Raw genomic sequence first — 19,266 nt, 5'->3', positions numbered from 1 at the left:
TTACGACACATAAGCGATCAGCAGTAAAAGATAAAGGACAGTTAATTCCAAAACATGTGCTGTATTTGATCAGTGTTAGATGGCGATTCAATAAAAAAATTACTTTGAAAATCCCAATTACAGATGTGAAATGAATTCAATTTGATTTTGTATGGGAACTTATTGGACACGGTGTATATACTCCACTACTGCATATACTCATCTCAGAACAAAATCTTATACAAATGTCAATTATTCCTGGAAGGATCCTTGGAAGAGTTTTTCAACGTATTCCAGTAAAAGCCTTGAAACCATCATTGGAGGAAATCCTCGAGGTGTCCTTGTGAGAATTTCTGAACGGAATCCCTGGAGAAAATTAAAAAGATAAATTTATAAAGAATTATTTTCGGAGAACTCTCAAAATAATGGATCTCTTTGAAAATCCTGGAATTGGGTTTTTAAATTTTAAAAAATGTATCGATTTTTTGATTTCATACGAAAGAGCACCTTTTTCTGAGCCACTATGATTTTTATCAGATTTTTAGAACTTTATTTTGGTAGCTAAAACCAATTTCAAAGAGATTTTTTGAAATCACCTTTTGACAGCTGGGCAACTGTTTGACAGCTCCGCCCAGTACAAACTGCGACGAGGGGTGATTCGACAAATCGCTCCTATACAAACTTCAAATTGATTTTTAAATAGGTTCCCGGGCACCAAAACTCATGAAAATTTGGATTTCGGCTCAGTTTGACATGCAGATTCAGAATATCGAATAATCTCAACACCGTTAAAGAAGCCAATTAACCTGAAGTAATTCCTGAACGTATAGCTGAATCTGCATGCCAAACTGAGCAGAAATCCAAATTTTCATGAATTTTGATGCCCGGGAACCTATTTAACAATCAATTTGAAGTTTGTATGGGAGCGATTTGTCGAATCACCTCTCGTCGCATTTTGTACTGGGCGGAGCTGTCAAGCAGTTGACCAGCCGACAAAATGTGATTTCATAAAATCTCTTTCAATTTGATTTTAGGTACCAACATAAAGTCATAAAAATCTGAAAAAAAAATCATGGTGGCTCAGAAAGCCCAAGCCCGTGAGTGTGAATATTGTCGTTTCGTAAAATAGATTATTTCTGAAAGCTGCAGGGGGTATTCTTGAAGGAACTCATGGATAGATTCCTGAATAAATCTGTGGATGAACTCCTTAAAGATTTTTCGGAGATAATTGTGAAAGAATTCCTGGATGACTCTTTAGAGAATTTCCTGACTCATGTATTCCTCTAAAATTATCCTAAAATATTCCAGCACAAATCGTTAGAGGATTTCCTGGAGGCACGAATGCCTGAAGTATTCCCTGGATAAATTCCTGGAGGAATCCCGAGAGGAACTTCAGGAGCAATTCCTGGAGGACTTACAGCAGAAATTGCTGGATGAATTCCTGGAGCAAGCCCTGGGAGAAATCCTGAAGGAATCCATGTTGAAATCCCTAGTGGAATTCTTGGGATATTTCCGAGGAATCGTTCGAGGAAATTCTGGAGGAATCTACAGGAATTCTGGGAGGACATTCTGGAGGAATTCTTGGAGGAATATCTGGATGAATTACTTCGGAAGGGAAGTTAAACGTGGGTCCCGAGATGAACTAGCCTAGGGTTAAAAATCTTTCTTAACTAATTATATGATTTCTTAACTAATTTGATGCTGTTTGAGCAAAAGTTTGGGTAACTGTGTTGTTGTATTATTTATTACTTGCAACTTCAACAACACAGTTATCCAAACTTTTGCTCAAGCAGCATGAAATTAGTCAAGAAATCATATAACCCAAGTAATTTGCAGAAATGGAGTACTGATCAACTCACCTCACCATACAAAAAATCCAGCTCACTACTTAAAATCTAATACTTCACTGATTGCGTCCTATTCCTGGAAAATTTTCTGTTGGAATCCCTGGATAAAAAAAAAACAGAAGAAATCCATGTCCGCAGTATTTTATAGACGAATATTTGAAGGAACAATAGGGTGAACTGTTAAATTATTGTTTGTACAAAATTGTTAAGCAATTCCTGGATTAAGTTTTTGAATAGTTTTTTTTTAGAAGAAATTCCTACAGAAATACTTTGAATAATTCCAGATGGAATAATTGGTGCAATCTCTAGTGAAATATTCTAAAAGAAAAATATGAAGAAGATATGGAATATATATAGAAATTCCTGGAGAAATCTCTGAAGAAACCCAGGAGAAATCCCCAAAGAAATGTCTGGAGAAATTCCCGAAGCAAACCGGGAAAACTGCACTGGAACCTCGACTGAAACAATCACTGGAGGAACCTCTTAAGATATCCCAGGACAAATCCTTAAAGAAATGTTTGGTGGAATCCCTAGATGCATGCTTGAAGGAATCTCGGGAAGAATCCATGATGGAATCACTGCAGCAAGCTTTGGGAAAATTTCAGGAGGAATTGTTACTCATATAGTTGACGGAACTAGAAACAAACCTATAGGTTGTATAGAACGGTAATTTTGATTCCTCAAAACTGCAATGCTGATTTGCATATTTACATATCGGGCGACCATGCCGATTAAACGACATTTCAAGACACGTTATGATTTGGCTCATAAAATTGAAAAAATAATAGTTGATATCCTAAGGAACAACTTTGTAAAAGACCATATAATGATAAAACTTAATTTAGTTGCTGTTTCAGCTAACGAAAGCAGGATGAGGACATCTTCCTCTGTTTACTCTCGGTTGCTACATGCAGCACGTGTTTGCAGCACGTAACTTGCGCTCTACATCATAGGCGGCTATGTTGTCCTTCATTTCAATTGCTCACGCACGTGGGCGGGTATCAAAACAATGAAGAATTACATAGCTGCCTATGATATACCGCGCAAGCTTCGTCCGACAAACACGTGCTGCATGTAACCACCAAGAACAAACAGGGGAAGATGTCCTCATCCTGCTATCGTTAGCTGAAACAGCAATTAAATTAAGTTTTATCATGATTATGGTCTTCTACAAAGTTGTTCCTCAAGGTATCAACTACCATTCCTTCAATTCTGAGCTAAATCGAACTCGCTGAACCGGCGTACTGAGTGAGAGACTGTAGGTCATCCAATTTCCCATATATTTGGACTGAAAATCCCATACAAACCTTCAACTCATTTGCGCAGTTTAAACCGATTGAGCTGAATCTTTCACAGATTGTTCTTCTCATCCAAAGGCACGATTCTAGCGGGTGCCCCGTGAATTTTTCCAACTTTTATTTCTAGCCATACAACTGTGGGCCGGTCTAGTAAACACTACAGTCCAATGAGAGTCTAATAAAGGTGTGGAAGAAGGTACTTCATGTGCGTGAGATCCGTGTTTGGTGCAAAACATCTCACTACTACATGCAAAGCAAGCTCCCATAAGAACGCGTGTCAAATAGTGACGTCACTATTTGTGTTTACATTTTTCTTTGCTTACTAATACATAGCCATCTCTTCTTCTTCCCCACCTGTAATATACTCTCATTGACTACAGTCCTTTCCCCTTTAGAAAACCTCTAAAAACATAACTACACCGAACAAGAAAGAATTTGTTCAATTTATTTCAAAACAAAACATTCATCTTCGAATGAGTGTAATCAGTAACTGATTACACTCATTCGAAGGGGGTACAGTAGACGTTCGCTCGGTGCAAACGCTTTAACGGCAATGCTTTTTAACTGAAAGTCCGCTAAGTGCAACAATTTTGCAGTTATCGCACCGCTATCCTTCAAAACGAAATGTCAACAGCGATGCGATGTTTTTTGTATGCAGTGCGATGTTTTTCTAATGCACTTTGGCTGCATTATGCAGTAACTGACAGTTTTTTGACGTCTGTCAGTTCTTGCAGTTATCGAATTTAATTCGCTAAGTGAAACGTAAACATGTTGCAGTTACCGAACGTCTACTGTATTCTGCTTAGAGGGTTCGAAAAGTCGGTACAAGAAAACATTCATCACCAACACCTCTGTTCGCTAACAAAATTGGTAACCACAAAAATAACAATTCGTTATCACAAAAATACGATTTCGCAACATACGAAGTTTACCAAAAAAGTACACATAATACAATTCCATACACTATAACATATGACAACTCCGTCTCAAAAGAACAATTTGGTTCACCACAAAATAGGGTCTCGGACCATTTGGGCAGGAGCACCTATTTTGGGCACTTGCTGTTATAACTCAGTCAATTTTGAACCGATTGACTTGATTTTTGAGACACGATCAGATAGGCACAGTATCTAGCCATGTGCAAAAAATCAAGTCAATCGGTTTGAAATTGACTGAGTTATAGCAGCAAGTGCCCAAAATAGGTGCTCCTGCCCAAATGGTCCCAGACCCTATAACAATTCGTTATCACCAAAATAGAAAGACAATTTCGTCAATGCAACACCGTCCAAAAAAGAACTTTCTGTTCACAATATAATGGCAATTTTACCATAAAAGAACAATTCCGTTCTCTACAAAAATAACAATTCGTTATTACAACAACCTGAAAAAGAAAAGGAAAAAATCTCCGAATAACCCAAAAGAAAACACACGATCCTTGATCCTCGACACCGCTTTTATATTCTTCAAAAGAAGAATATTAAAGATGTTAACAAGTCCAAGGCTTGTACAGTATCTGCTCTGTGGTCCAATGACCACCAATATTTATACTACCTTACTGCCCCCACTCGCATAACAGTCCCATTTGACTTTTCATCACTTTTGAGTTAACGTTATGAATAGTCATCATTTTTTATGTACTTCCAAAAACAACAATAAAAATTACGAATTTTTATGTCAATGTTTGAAAAAAATACCAAGTTATGAGCGTCCCATATCAAAAGTACCCGCATAACAGTCCCATCATGGATTTTTGTGTTACGTAACAAAAAACTGAACAACTTTGTAGTGATTGTAATAATTTTTACAGTTATATATTCATGTACAAAGCAATCTGTGAAAGTTTCGAGATGATCGAAATATTTTTCAAATTTTGGCGATTTTTCAAAGTTTTATATGAAAACAAGTTTTCAAACTTCAAATGCCGTTTTCTCAATTCCTACTTTTTGCAAATGGGACTGTTATGCGAGTGGGGGCAGCTTAGGTACACGGTAAAAAATCTGCACTGTGATATAAACTGATTGGCACTTGAATTCGCACTACTGTTCAATCAGTTTGTTATCAATTACATATCATTTGACAAAGAACACCCAATGCCTCTTCTATTTTAATGTAACTTCACATCAATTCATGTTGACAATGTTTTGATTTCAAAACTAAAATTTAAAAAAAATGTGTACAACCGCACCCAGATTCGATACCAGGATCTTTAGAGTCACGATCAACTATTTTGCCACTACACTGCTTCACATCTGTTAGGGAGGTGCGAATCGAAGCGAAGCACTTTCTACCGCCTGTCATCTATATTTACTTTCATGCCCAAAACAGTCATTACCAAATCAACAACTTTTCACTTTGGATCGTATTGCTTTCTACAGTAGTGCAAATCGAAGGGATTTTCTGTTGATTTCTCTGGTGGGTTTGTTTTGGTTCTCAAATCAACACTGACAGCATTGCGATCTCAAAGGAAAAGCACTTCTGATTATGTTGATTACGACATTGAATAGTTAAGGGATTTTTCCCTTACATCTAGCGTGCAGAATTTGCACCGTGTAAACACAATGAATCATACCTAGACATTCAGGTACTGTCAGGTACATTCAGGTATTCCATGTAGGTGGACATCATATAAGGCTATCTGACGTTTGATCATCTTTCTCTGTTTCGCTGCCGAGGAGGATAGGTTTGTTTTCATACGGAAACGTTTCCCTATGAAAATATTAAACACAAAATCGCTATCTTCTGTGGCTGCTTGAGAGAGAAGGGTGATGAACGCTAGATTGCCTTATGTACACAACCATTAGGTAGATACTACATACAAAATCTTAAATTAAATAAAACAAAAATGTATAAATATATCACAAATATATAATAATGAATTAATTTTACATTCAGATCACAAGCGGCGTGCGCGTTTTATTGCCCCGCGCGAATGTGATTTGAGCAGGAAAAAAATGTTCTGGACGGCTGCCATATGTGCGCCTCACTCAAAATGCTCAAAATAGTCAGATCCTTTTATAAGTTTGGAGTTTTAATCATTGCAACTATTGGAACCACTAAACACTTTGTTCAAACACTCACAAAACTAAATAGGTTAAAAATTTAACAGAAAAATCTTCTTCACGAATGCCTCGTATAACAACAATTTGTAGTTGCGCCATTACTACTGATAGAACCACTAAAAGCTTCGTTTAATTTTAAATTTAGCAGTTAACACTTCTTTATAAATTATACCTAAAACAAATAAGTTTTATATTCAGTTTTAATGAATTCATTTTACATTTCAGATCACAAGCAGCATGCGCGCTTCATTGCCCCGCGCGAATGTGATTTGAGCAGGAAAAAAATGTTCTAGACGGCTGACATATGTGCGCTTCACTCAAAATGCTCAAAATAGTCAGACCCTTTTATAAGTTTGGAGTTTTAATCATTGCAACTATTGGAACCGCTAAACACTTTGTTTAAACACTCACAAAACTAAATAGTTTAAAAATTTAACAGAAAAATCTTCTTCACGAATGCCTCGTATAACAACAATTTGTATTTGCGCCATTGCTACTGATAGAACCACTAAAAGCTTCGTTTAATTTCAAATTTAGCAGTTAACACTTCTATATAAATGATACCTAGAACAAATAAGTTTTATATTCAGTTTTAATGAATTCATTTTACATTTCAGATCACAAGCAGCATGCGCGCTTCATTGCCCCGCGCGAATGTGATTTGAGCAGGAAAAAAATGTTCTAGACGGCTGACATATGTGCGCTTCACTCAAAATGCTCAAAATAGTCAGATCCTTTTATAAGTTTGGAGTTCTAATCATTGCAACTATTGGAACCACTAAACACTTTGTTTAAACACTTACTAAACTAAATAGGTTAAAAATTTAACAGAAAAATCTTCTTCACGAATGCCTCGTATAACAACAATTTGTATTTGCGCCATTGCTACTGATAGAACCACTAAAAGCTTCGTTTAATTTCAAATTTAGCAGTTAACACTTCTATATAAATGATACCTAGAACAAATAAGTTTTATATTCAGTTTTAATGAATTCATTTTACATTTCAGATCACAAGCAGCATGCGCGCTTCATTGCCCCGCGCGAATGTGATTTGAGCAGGAAAAAAATGTTCTAGACGGCTGACATATGTGCGCTTCACTCAAAATGCTCAAAATAGTCAGATCCTTTTTTAAGTTTGGAGTTTTAATCATTGCAACTATTGGAACCACTAAACACTTTGTTTAAACACTTACTAAACTAAATAGTTTAAAAATTTAACAGAAAAATCTTCACGAATGCCTTATATAGCAACAATTTGTATTTGCGCCATTGCTACTGATAGAACCACTAAAAGCTTCGTTTAATTTCAAATTTAGCAGTTAACACTTCTATACAAATGATACCTAGAACAAATAAGTTTTATATTGAGTTTTAATGAATTCATTTTACATTTCAGATCACAAGCAGCATGCGCGCTTCATTGCCCCGCGCAAATGTGATTTGAGCAGGAAAAAAATGTTCTAGACGGCTGCCATATGTGCGCTTCACTCAAAATAGTCAGACCCTTTTATAAGTTTGGAGTTTTAATCATTGCAACTATTGGAACCACTAAACACTTTGTTTAAACACTTACTAAACTAAATAGGTTAAAAATTTAACAGAAAAATCTTCTTCACGAATGCCTCGTATAACAACAATTTGTATTTGCGCCATTGCTACTGATAGAACCACTAAAAGCTTCGTTTAATTTCAAATTTAGCAGTTAACACTTCTATATAAATGATACCTAGAACAAATAAGTTTTATATTCAGTTTTAATGAATTCATTTTACATTTCAGATCACAAGCAGCATGTGCGTTTCATTGCCCCGCGCGAATGTGATTTGAGCAGGAAAAAATGTTATGGAGCGCTGCCATATGTGCACCTTGAAATTGTTCAGTTAGTTCGTGTTTTAATTACATATATATCTTCTTAGTTATTTACATAACTAATTCTTTAATTTAGTATAGCAGAGCAGTTCAGGTTTGTACTAGTTTTGTTAAATTATTTAATACTTGTTTATTGTTTTTTAGAAGAAGATTGTTATACTCTGAGTGGGATTTTTTAATGGTGCTGCTCGATATTTAAGCTCCCGAAAGCTCCTTAGTTCATTTTTTCACACACAGATGGCGCCACAAGACTGCTCGAAAAAATTTACCTGCTCGAATTTTCTTTCCTGCTCGTTTAACAGCAACGGGTTTTTGACGTTTCGTGGCCTTGTTGTTTACAAAATTTCTGTAAGAGTGAAAGAGAAGGAGATAATTTCATGCACTGCCCTATGCCAATGATTACCTTGCTTGGCGATTGTTGGCGATGCAAAATTTCAGCTCAACATGATTTTGTGCGTGGATGAGATTCAGTCACACTTCATGTGAAATGATGCGGTAACGTACGTGTTTGAACCACCAGTCCCAAAACATAATGTCAACACAGATAGGAACACTGCAAAAAATGCAAATATTTATTGTATGTTTCGTACACATATATTTTTGCAATGTGTCTAGACAAATCTGGAGCTCGATTTGAATAGGTCGTATGTGCTTTTGTCGATTAAACATTCGATCAGTTGGATTCGCTTATTATAGCGAAAACCGTTGAAGTTGAGCAAAGTTGATACATACAGCAAAATCCTCACAAAACAGGCTTTCTGTTCCATCATTAAAAGTTTGCAAAATATCTGCCATATTTCTACAATGACTAAAATAAACTAATCGAATTTTATATCGACAAAAGCACATACGACCTATTCAAATCGAGCTCCAGAAATACTGTTTATGTGTGACACACATAATGAGCAGTTTCTCGGTGTTTATCGTTCTTATGTGTGATTACACATAAAAACAATACAGAATGACAAATATAATCAATAGATGTGCTCGAATGGTTTTGATATGAGAGAATAGAAGTTTTACTGGGGATTAATGTTACAAGTTAGATCTCATAAAACCTCGCATAAAACTGTAGAATTGATTTTAAAACAAAGCCAAAAGCTCATTTGAAATGAGTCAAACATCGTACTGCACCGAAAAGTTGGTTGATTGTGAACCACCAGAGAGTGACCAAGCGGTCAACTTTGCAGCTCCGAGTTATGTTCCAAACTGTGAAAACACTTGAAAATTACCGAGTATTCAATGATTTTTCGATGTCAAGTGATTGAGGACGACTTTTCTATGTCCCTGTGCACATGGCCGCTGTGATTTACGTAAAATAACTCCACTGGGAGCTGCAACTTCTGCAGCATTTTTTTTTGTAAACGCGTTTCAGTCGCCATTTTTTCACTTCGCACATCGCGGACGGCTGACACAGACGCCATGCATTGTTATTATGTGTGTACACACATATTTTTTTGCTATGGGTGATAACACATACTAACTATTTGTAAAACTAATCTAAAGCATGGGCAACAAACATGTTGATTATATTTCAGGCCAAACATTTCAATAGGTCCTATCTGCATTTGAGAGGCTCTCTTTGTTCACTTTCTCTTTCAATTATTGCAATGCAATGGTACACTTTTCAACTATTTTTGCAGTACAGATTAAAAGACGATTGTTTTGACCATCGTTCAATGCAAGGAGACAATCATAATACAAATAAACAGCTGAGATATTAACGAAAGAGAGGGAAACCAAAGAGAGCCTCTCTTCTGCAGATTGGACCTTTAGATATGTTTGGCCTGATTTTAGGTAATAAAATGTATGTGTGGGAAGGTCAATTGATTGTATCGATGTGAATTTTCACATAGAATAAATATTTGCAGTTTTTGCAGTGAAGAAAAAAAATAACAAACTGGAGAAAATGAAAACCAGCTTCACGAGTCTCATCTCAGTTTAGAACAATTCTGGCGTTCTATTTGAATAGGTCGTATGTTTGCTGTGATTACTATGTATGCTGATACGACCTATTCAAATCGAACGCCAGAATTCTATGGTCCACTGCACGAATTTATGCTGGCCTGCTTACTCTCACAGAAAATCTGAAGTTTGAGCGGTGCCGACACCTCCCAAACGTCAAATTTTCTGTGAGAGTAAGCAGGCCAGCATAAATTCGTGCAGTGGACCATTAAAAATCCATTGCTCAGTTTACACTATCGCAACCTGGTGAACATGTTTCACGGAACACTGCGTTGCTGCGTTGTATTTGGAGAAAAATGGAAGTTCGCTCGTACCAAGGTAAGTAAAAGGAAGGTAATCCAATATGTCAGATTGCACCATCCGCCATATTGGAAAACCTAACGACAGCTGGCAAGTTTGTGTTTGATTTTTTTCACTAGTGAGATGACAAACAGAAACTTTCAGCCCTAGCAACGTAGCAACCCCATAGAAACTATTCACGCTAAACTTTCTCAGCACTAAAATTGAACAAACTCCCTGACACTCATAGAGTGTTTCCTACTTACACGGATTGCAAATTAGCTCGTACACTCGTGCAATATTTTCGGCAAAGCAATCACTTTTGGTTAAGAAATCACCATTGTATTCATAATTAACAAAAATGCGGGGGCACGAACAAATTTTGAACCTGGGGGAATATTACTCATTTTATGAGTGCCATGGAAATATGTCAACATTGGTTATCCGTGTTGAGAATGTTGTTGCCGATGCGGCGTAGCAACGCTTCTGTAGCGTTCTGCAGCATAAACAAACTGGCCGGCTATCACCTCCATCCCCCCGCAGTGTGCACACCAAAAATCGGTTTGAGATTTCAGCAAAACGATTTGCTGAGTAGAAATCAGCAAACGCATTTTTTACCGAAAAATCAGTACTTTGGATTTGTTTGCTGACAATCAGCAAACTAATCGGGTTTGCTGAAATTTCAGTAATTTTTTCCATCGTCAACCACGTCGGCCACCTGTCAAAACAAAACATGAAAAAAAAAACGCCGGCTTTGTACATACCACATTTTGTACCACAGAGTGCATTATTTTTAATATTTTTGTGACGCATTTCTCGGTACTTGGTATAAATTGCACCAGAAAGTGATTTTACATTCATTGGAACATATATAAGAACAAGGTAAGTACTAAAATTATAAATATTTTGGTCTTTCTGGCCACAATAACGTTCAATCCATTCAACAATATAGATACGATCGCACGAAGAAAAGCCGCATTCAAAGACTTCGGAGTGATAACCGGTGCATCCAAAGCCCCTCCGATGATTCTCATCTGCGTTTCCAACTTTGTACACCAAAGTAATATCGTTTTCAAGAAAGATTCCTATTATGTGTATTCCCCCATAATGTGTTCAAAATGCATGAATTGTTATTATTAGTGTGCGTGGTGCAACATTATGCGTAAATTGAATAAAATTAACTGAATATATGCCCTTCCGTCTAATAATTTGCTTTTACAAGAACTTTGAATCTATATTTTCAATATTTTGATACACATTGCTGAAACCCTTCAGCAAAGTGCAGGCGAATCTCACGTCGGTCGAATTTACTGAAATTTCGGTAATCCTCAAGAATTTGCTGATCTTTCAGTAAACCCCTGTCATCCATGATGACAGTCGAAATTACTGAAAATTTAGGCAAAAAAAATTACTGAATTGATTGCTGAAATTTCAGCTCGGCAAAATTCAGCAAAAGTTTGCTGATTTTCAGCGAAAAAAATTTGGTGTGATGGATGACAGGGGTTTACTGAAAGATCAGCAAATTCTTGAGGATTACCGAAATTTCAGTAAATTCGACCGACGTGAGATTCGCCTGCACTTTGCTGAAGGGTTTCAGCAATGTGTATCAAAATATTGAAAATATAGATTCAAAGTTCTTGTAAAAGCAAATTATTAGACGGAAGGGCATATATTCAGTTAATTTTATTCAATTTACGCATAATGTTGCACCACGCACACTAATAATAACAATTCATGCATTTTGAACACATTATGGGGGAATACACATAATAGGAATCTTTCTTGAAAACGATATTACTTTGGTGTACAAAGTTGGAAACGCAGATGAGAATCATCGGAGGGGCTTTGGATGCACCGGTTATCACTCCGAAGTCTTTGAATGCGGCTTTTCTTCGTGCGATCGTATCTATATTGTTGAATGGATTGAACGTTATTGTGGCCAGAAAGACCAAAATATTTATAATTTTAGTACTTACCTTGTTCTTATATATGTTCCAATGAATGTAAAATCACTTTCTGGTGCAATTTATACCAAGTACCGAGAAATGCGTCACAAAAATATTAAAAATAATGCACTCTGTGGTACAAAATGTGGTATGTACAAAGCCGGCGTTTTTTTTTCATGTTTTGTTTTGACAGGTGGCCGACGTGGTTGACGATGGAAAAAATTACTGAAATTTCAGCAAACCCGATTAGTTTGCTGATTGTCAGCAAACAAATCCAAAGTACTGATTTTTCGGTAAAAAATGCGTTTGCTGATTTCTACTCAGCAAATCGTTTTGCTGAAATCTCAAACCGATTTTTGGTGTGTGATGACAGTCGAAATTACTGAAAATTTAGGCAAAAAAAATTACTGAATTGATTGCTGAAATTTCAGCTCGGCAAAATTCAGCAAAAGTTTGCTGATTTTCAGCGAAAAAAATTTGGTGTGTGCCGCACTCCCCGCATCCACTTACTGCTTATACGCTAACACCTTCCTTATAAACATCTTGGCTCGTACCTTTTCGAGTTTTTACTGAATTGATTATATTTTTTAAATACAACGGTGCGCGTCCTGAAGAATAAAATTTTTCTGGAGTTCGATTTGAATAGGTCGAATCAGCATAGAAATCATAGAAAGCATACGGCCTCTTCAAATCGAACGCCAGATTTACCCATCATTTTTATCGAATTTATAATATTATCGATATCGGACGAAACTGTTCAGTGTATAAGTTCCCCACTCGAATTTAACGCCTACCCTCTCCATCAGGCGAGCGAGATCGAGATGTCACGCTGGAAGTAAACAAACAAAAAATCACTTTCGCTTTACAAAACTAGCAGGATTTTTTTAGATTCGTCGAAAAAGTGCTTAAAATCTATTTTAATTTCCATAATTGCACCGTGAACATTCCTCCATGGCGCACATTCAGTACACCGATGGCCTGGTGCGGGAGTACGTGCTCTTCCGGGGCTTTTCCAACACGCTCAAATCGTTCGACGCCGAGCTGAAGCACGACAAGGACAAGAGCTTCCGGGTGGACAAAATCATCGACCAGCTGATGCAGCTGATCCAAACGCACGACCTGCAGGGACTGCGCGATCTGTGGTCACACCTGAACAACCATCTTTTCCGGAACCTGGAGCACAGCTACACGGCGGGTGAGTTTTTCGGATTTCTTTTAAACACTGTTGGAGAAAGAGACTAATTTGATTTGATGTCTTTACAGCGGTGAACAAGCTGGAGCAATCGATTCTGAAATTCTACTTGGTAATCGCGTACATGTCCAACAAACCGGATAAGATTAACGAGTTTTTCACGAAGCTTGCCCCGGAGTTGGTTTCACAGAGCGAATGGAAAGAGTGGTTTTGTAAGTTGAATTTAAATAGATATAGTTCGATTCTCCAAGAATAATGACATTCATTCTTTCCAGTCTTCCCATTCTGCAAATCCCCGGAGGAACATTCCGCTTTCGCCGTCTGCTTCACCAAGCAGTGGCAGGACACCCTACTGATCTCGCTTCACAACTTCCTCTCCACCATTTACCAGTGCATGCCGCAACCGACGATCTCCAAGGTAGAAGCGGAAAGCAGCCTGCTCCGGAAGCTCCAAGAGGAAAACGCCCAGCTTCGCGCAAAACTGCAAAGCATCCAACAGCAATCAGCTTCCGCTGCAGCGGCAGCTGGTTCCTCTCACCAATCGCGAGTCACCTCGTTCAACGATGGCAAAACGCGATACACGTCTCGGGCGACGGTCGGAGGAAACGCCCAGTCGTTGAACGACATCGTCCCGTTTGATATTCCTCCGCCGGCGCACATCGTGGATGATTTTTACATCATTGCTCAGGAGTCGAACAATATTGGCGCTGCAGCGGAGTCGCAAGCCCGGGGACTGAAGTCGTTGATCCGGAACATTAGTTCTGGGGGAAGTCCGGTGTTGGGCCGTAAGGATACCGGGTCCGATCGCAACAAGCGCCGCTCCGGGAGCGTCGGCAGTCGGAGCAACTGGATTCACGGTTAGGAGGGGAGGTTTAAGGTAGGTGGAACATTGTGTGATTATTTTTGGGTAGAACTTGTGTTATTATATTTTTATTGCTATTTAGCCAACTCAAATACAGGATCTCATATAGAAGGTACAAGTACTTTTTTTCGGATAGAATAAAAGAAATGGAATCAACTGTCCACCTACTGTCCATTCGGGAAACCAGTAATCAGTAGAGAATTTCGATAATCATGGAAAAACAATGAACAAAATCCTTGCGAAATCAAGGGATTTTAAAGTGAACAAACTTCGTTTTCCGAATGGCGTGCTTACGGAAGCTGCTAGAGCAGATGATTCTCCATTGGCTCGACAAATGGGTTGAATCAAAGGTCTACTTTCAGACACTCAATTCGGTTTCCGCAGAGGCAAGGGAACGAGCGCGATTGTCTGGCGCTGCTTTCAACAGAAATTCAACTGGCCTACGTTCAAAAAAAGCTAATGTGCTCAATATTTTTGGATATTAGGGAGTTTTTGATGCATTTTGCGTTGATGTCCTTTCAACCAAACTCTACGAATGTGGGCTTTCTCCGATTTTAAACAACATTTTTATTTGTACAATTTGTTGTCGATAGTAATTATAGTTCATTCAAATTCTCTCTAATTGACTTCAATATGAATATGTTTTGAAAGGAAGCAACAAAATAACCGGCATTAAATTCAAAAAGTAATGGGATGCATATGAAAAATAGATAAATTTACTAAAAAAACATAGAATAAATGAGACCGCCATAACTTTTTTCTTATTGATAATTTCAAATTAAGTAAACTGTTTTTCAAAGTTCATTATATAAGTCATATATGATCAAAATTTCACTGCATTCGGTTCATTGAATCCGGAGATATAACAGCTCAAAGTTGGCTATCGGATAATTATACCTTTTTCTAGAATCTTTATAACTTCGTATAGAATGGCCCGATCTTTTCCAAATTTGAACCGCTGATACACAACTAAGTAGTTGATGAACTTACAGTAACAATTTGAGAATATTTGATGCCTCTTTCGAAAAGTTACAGCGAATTGAACATTTTTTGAAAAGTGAAAATTTTACCTTCAGTGCTACAGAAATTTCCTCAAAAAACCTTCGGGGAATACCATCTCCCGAAGATGTCTTAAGGCATCAATTCAGGCAATGTTTGAAAAATTTACCATAGATTGTTTCAAGAATTCTTCTAGTATTTTTTTAAAGATTCTTCTGTAAGTTCCGTTAAAAATCCCTGAAGCGCCTCCTTCAATGATTTCTCCGAAGATTACTTCATCAGTGCACTGTTTAGAAAATCCTTCTATTTATTTTTCAAGAGATTTATTGTGAAACTCCTCCAGAAATTTTTTGTGGAATTAATCCTGAAGCTGCTCCTGATATTCCTCCAAAATATGTAAGAATAAAGTTAGAACTCTGGAGATTCCTATAGACATTGCTGATGAGATTTCTTACGGAATTCCTTCGAAGAAGCCTTCAAATTTTCCTTTCGGAGTTGCTGAGATTACTGATTGCTTTAGTAATACTTCCGGAGGTTTCTTTAATTTCTCTGGAGGTTCCTTTAACAATTCCTTTAGCAAATATGCAAATATATTAGTTTTTTCACGTTTTCATGGTCTCGGGACCAAAGAGGTACCCTGGTTTTATATTTTTATCAAAAAAATCAGGAAATTTGGCGTAACATATCAAAAAATCAGAGATGTATGTTTTTTAGTTTTTGAGAAAGGATTTTTTGAAAATAAAAGGTCAAATTTTCCCATACAAGACACATTTTTAGATTTGATTATATTTTGATTCCTTATAATATTATGGATACCAAAACCACCAGGAATTACTTTAAGAAGCAATACTATGCATAGTTTTATGAGAATTTGCAATTTCAAGCAATTTTAGAGTAGGAACCTCAGCAATTTACCGAATTAGTTACATGGGTCTCCCCCAGGGCTCATGCTTAAGCCACTTTCTTTACAACTATAACGTCAGAGATATCGACGAATGTCTCGTGGAAAGCTGCTCACTACAACAGCTTGCGGACGACGCCGTGGTCTCTAGCATCGGACCAGATGCGGAAGATCTGCAAGGAGCACTGCAAGATACCTTAGACAATTTGTCTGCTTGGGTTGTCTTGAATATGGTGGAACTTCTTGAAGGCGAAAATTTTATTAGTGACTTGTCAGGATGACGATAAAAGTTGGAATGAACAAAATTTAACAAATATTTAATATTTAAAAACTACTTGCTTCGGTGGCTGCGATGTGCGAACCTTAGAAGAAGTCAGCAAGTGCTAGATTCCTAACACCCCCTCTCAATCGATGACTCCAATCTTGCTCCTGAGGGATTGGAATCGGGCAGCGTCTAACGCCTTCGTAAAAAAATCTGCTTGATGCTCGGTGGTACAGATCGGTTCGATCTTGACGGTCCCGGCAGCCACATGGTCCTTGTTGAAATGTTGTTTTCTGTCGAGGTGCTTGATACGCTTTGATTCAGCATTATTGGTCAGCCCTATGCAGCTTCGCTTGGTCTTCCAAAATTTCGGCCAACCAGATGGCTTCTGAAACGGCTGCAGCTAGCGCAACATATTCGGCCTCGCTTAAATGCATGAAGACTGTTGTTTGCTTCCGACTTGCCCAGGATGCTGTTGAGCCGTAAACTTTGAACAGGAAACCCGTTACCGACTTGCGATTTTCCGTGTCGGATGCCCAGTCGGCGTCTACGAATCCCACAAGTTTTCTGCTGCCTGCATTTCGCTTGAACTGTAGTCCCTTGGTAGCGGTCCCTTTGAGGTGTCAAACAACCCGCTTCAGTGCCTGCCAATTATTTTCCGTTGGGGATTGCTGGAATCTGTCCAGGTGGCTTACTGAGTAGCACAAATCCGGGCGAACGCAGAGCTTCTGAAACATTAGACTGTCCAGCAACTCCCGATACGACTGGGAAGTCGTTATCCATCTTGATCTTGACACAGCTGAAGTCCTTTCTCCATCGGATTCTTGGTTCAGGTCTCCAGTCATCTCGAACTCATCGGAAAGACGGCCTTTTATTTTCTCGATTGTACGAGTGTTCCGTCCGACTATATTAGAGACAACCAGCCAAGGGCTGAAAGTCTCTTAAATAAAGACAAATCAATCAATCAATCGTCCGACTATCAGGAGGTCGTCCACGTACAGCACCAGATAAACTTCATTGTCTTTAGTGTTGCACACGTAGAGACTGTAGTCGTGGTTCGGCCTTCGGAATCCTAGCTTCAGTAGAGTTGCGTTCCACCAACGTGGTGCTTGTTTTAATCCGTATAGTGATCTCTGCAGCTTGCACACGCTGCCTGGTTTCGCCTTTACGCCTTGTGGTAATTCCATGCACAATTCTTCCTTCAGCACTCCGTAGAGGAATGTCGTCTTAATGTCCATATGATGTTCTCGAAAACCATGATGCAGCGCAACAGCCAAAACCACCCGCACGGTAGACAGCTTGGCTACTGGTGCGAACGTACCCTCGAAGTCGACTCCAGGACGTTGCAGGAAACCTTTAACCACCAGCCGCGCCTTATGTCGAACCGATCGTCCGGTCCCATCCTTCTTGAGTCGGAAAACTCCTTTCGTTTTAAACAGGTTCACGCTGGCGGGACACGCCATCAGCTTCCACACATCATTGGTCTTCATAGAACGGAGCTCTTCCTGTACCGCCTGGTTCCAGAGGTCACGGCCATCACGGGTACTAATTTCATCATACGTCTCAGGAATGTCTGATAATGAGAGCCAACAGTATTTGCTCTCAATCCAGTAAGATAGTCAAGGAACTTACCCGGAAATCGGCGCTTCCGTTCGTTGCGCCTATCGGATTGCTTGCTTCTAGGGCCGGAAGGGTCCAGATCTGTTTGCGAGTTGCGCGGGGTTGGCTGGTTCTGCTAGATCCACTTCGTCGGTGCCATCATCGGTTAGAATTTCATCTTCATTGTCGAACGGCTCTACCGGATCAGATTCATTGTCAGATTGGACACCCTCCTCGGGATTTTGAAAGGTTTGTTCTTCACCCTCTTGCTCGTAGATAAGGGGTACCACCAGTCTTTCTTCCATACGATCTCTTGCATCATTGGCCCACGGAAACCTTTCCGCCACTCCGTTTTGCTGCGCTGAGTAGGCTACAGTTGGCTCGACTTGATTGTCCTTCTTCTTATAGTAGGTCTTCAGACTGGTTGAGAAATACTCATGTCCCTGGTCCACAGTAAAGTGCTACCGTGATGCATGGAAAATTCCTTGCCTGAATCGGTCAAGAAACTGCTTTTCTTCGATCGCAGTACGTAGTTGCGAAGAAATTACGTTGTGGGAATTTGAGTGGTGGTTCTCGGTGAGAATCGCCCAATGCAGCGACACGATACACTGCAGTAATGTTCGAGGTGGTCGAACGCTGACGGAAGAAAGAGGGAGAACCGTGGAATGGAAAGGTTGGGAACTAACTAACGAAATCATTTTATTGTATTTCAAAGTTCAAAATATCATGGCCTTCTTGTTCATCAAGCGCTTACTCTCCAACACTCCTCCTCGATTGGTGAGCACCTACTGCTTCTCTGAATCTTGCCAGCTTCTGTGGGGCCAGTGGCTTGGTGAGCATATCCAAAACACAAAATGATATTTTGTAGGTATGCGCACGCTTTGAGCTGCTTGATTCATGATTGGTTGTCTTCGTGTACCAGAACAAGGGTCGTGACATCACCGGAGAAATCTTGAAGCACCCGGACGATCCACGTGAGCTCCTGACAACACTCGGCGAGTGCCACTAATTCTGCTTCGGTACTGCTAAGCGCAACGCAGGTTTGCTTGCGCGATCCCCAGAATATCTGACCTTTACCGAACAGGAACACGTATCCAGAATTTGATTTGCGACTGGCTGCATTGCTAGCCCAGTCTGCGTTGTCCACGTAAACTTCTAAACCGGGTGCCTCGGCCTTCAGCGTAAGTTTGTGGTCCATGGTCGACTT

General features: G+C 39.0%; 1 protein-coding gene across 1 annotated transcript; it reads left to right on the top strand.

Moving 5' to 3' along the window:
- Positions 1 to 13,066: 13,066 nt before the first annotated feature.
- Positions 13,067 to 14,409, top strand: LOC109400818 (WD repeat-containing protein 91). Its single transcript, XM_019673317.3, has 3 exons — positions 13,067 to 13,439; positions 13,508 to 13,648; positions 13,712 to 14,409. Exons 1-3 carry the CDS (start codon positions 13,196 to 13,198, stop codon positions 14,296 to 14,298), a joined length of 972 nt encoding a protein of 323 aa, XP_019528862.3. The 5' UTR covers positions 13,067 to 13,195; the 3' UTR covers positions 14,299 to 14,409.
- The last annotated feature ends 4,857 nt before the right edge of the window (positions 14,410 to 19,266 follow it).

The sequence above is a fragment of the Aedes albopictus genome, chromosome 1 (genome assembly GCF_035046485.1).
Source record: "Aedes albopictus strain Foshan chromosome 1, AalbF5, whole genome shotgun sequence".
Lineage (NCBI taxonomy): Eukaryota > Metazoa > Arthropoda > Insecta > Diptera > Culicidae > Aedes > Aedes albopictus.
The sequence above is the reverse complement of the archived record's forward strand: the minus strand, read 5'-3'. Positions and strand labels throughout refer to the sequence as shown.

What these genes read in the sequence shown, in the direction of transcription:
- LOC109400818 (XM_019673317.3), top strand. Translation starts at nt 13,196, where the DNA reads ATGGCGCACATTCAGTACACCGATGGCCTGGTGCGGGAGTACGTGCTC. An exon ending in GGAGCACAGCTACACGGCGG is followed by an intron (nt 13,440 to 13,507) that starts GTGAGTTTTTCG and finishes ATGTCTTTACAG; the next exon opens with CGGTGAACAAGCTGGAGCAA. An exon ending in CGAATGGAAAGAGTGGTTTT is followed by an intron (nt 13,649 to 13,711) that starts GTAAGTTGAATT and finishes CATTCTTTCCAG; the next exon opens with TCTTCCCATTCTGCAAATCC.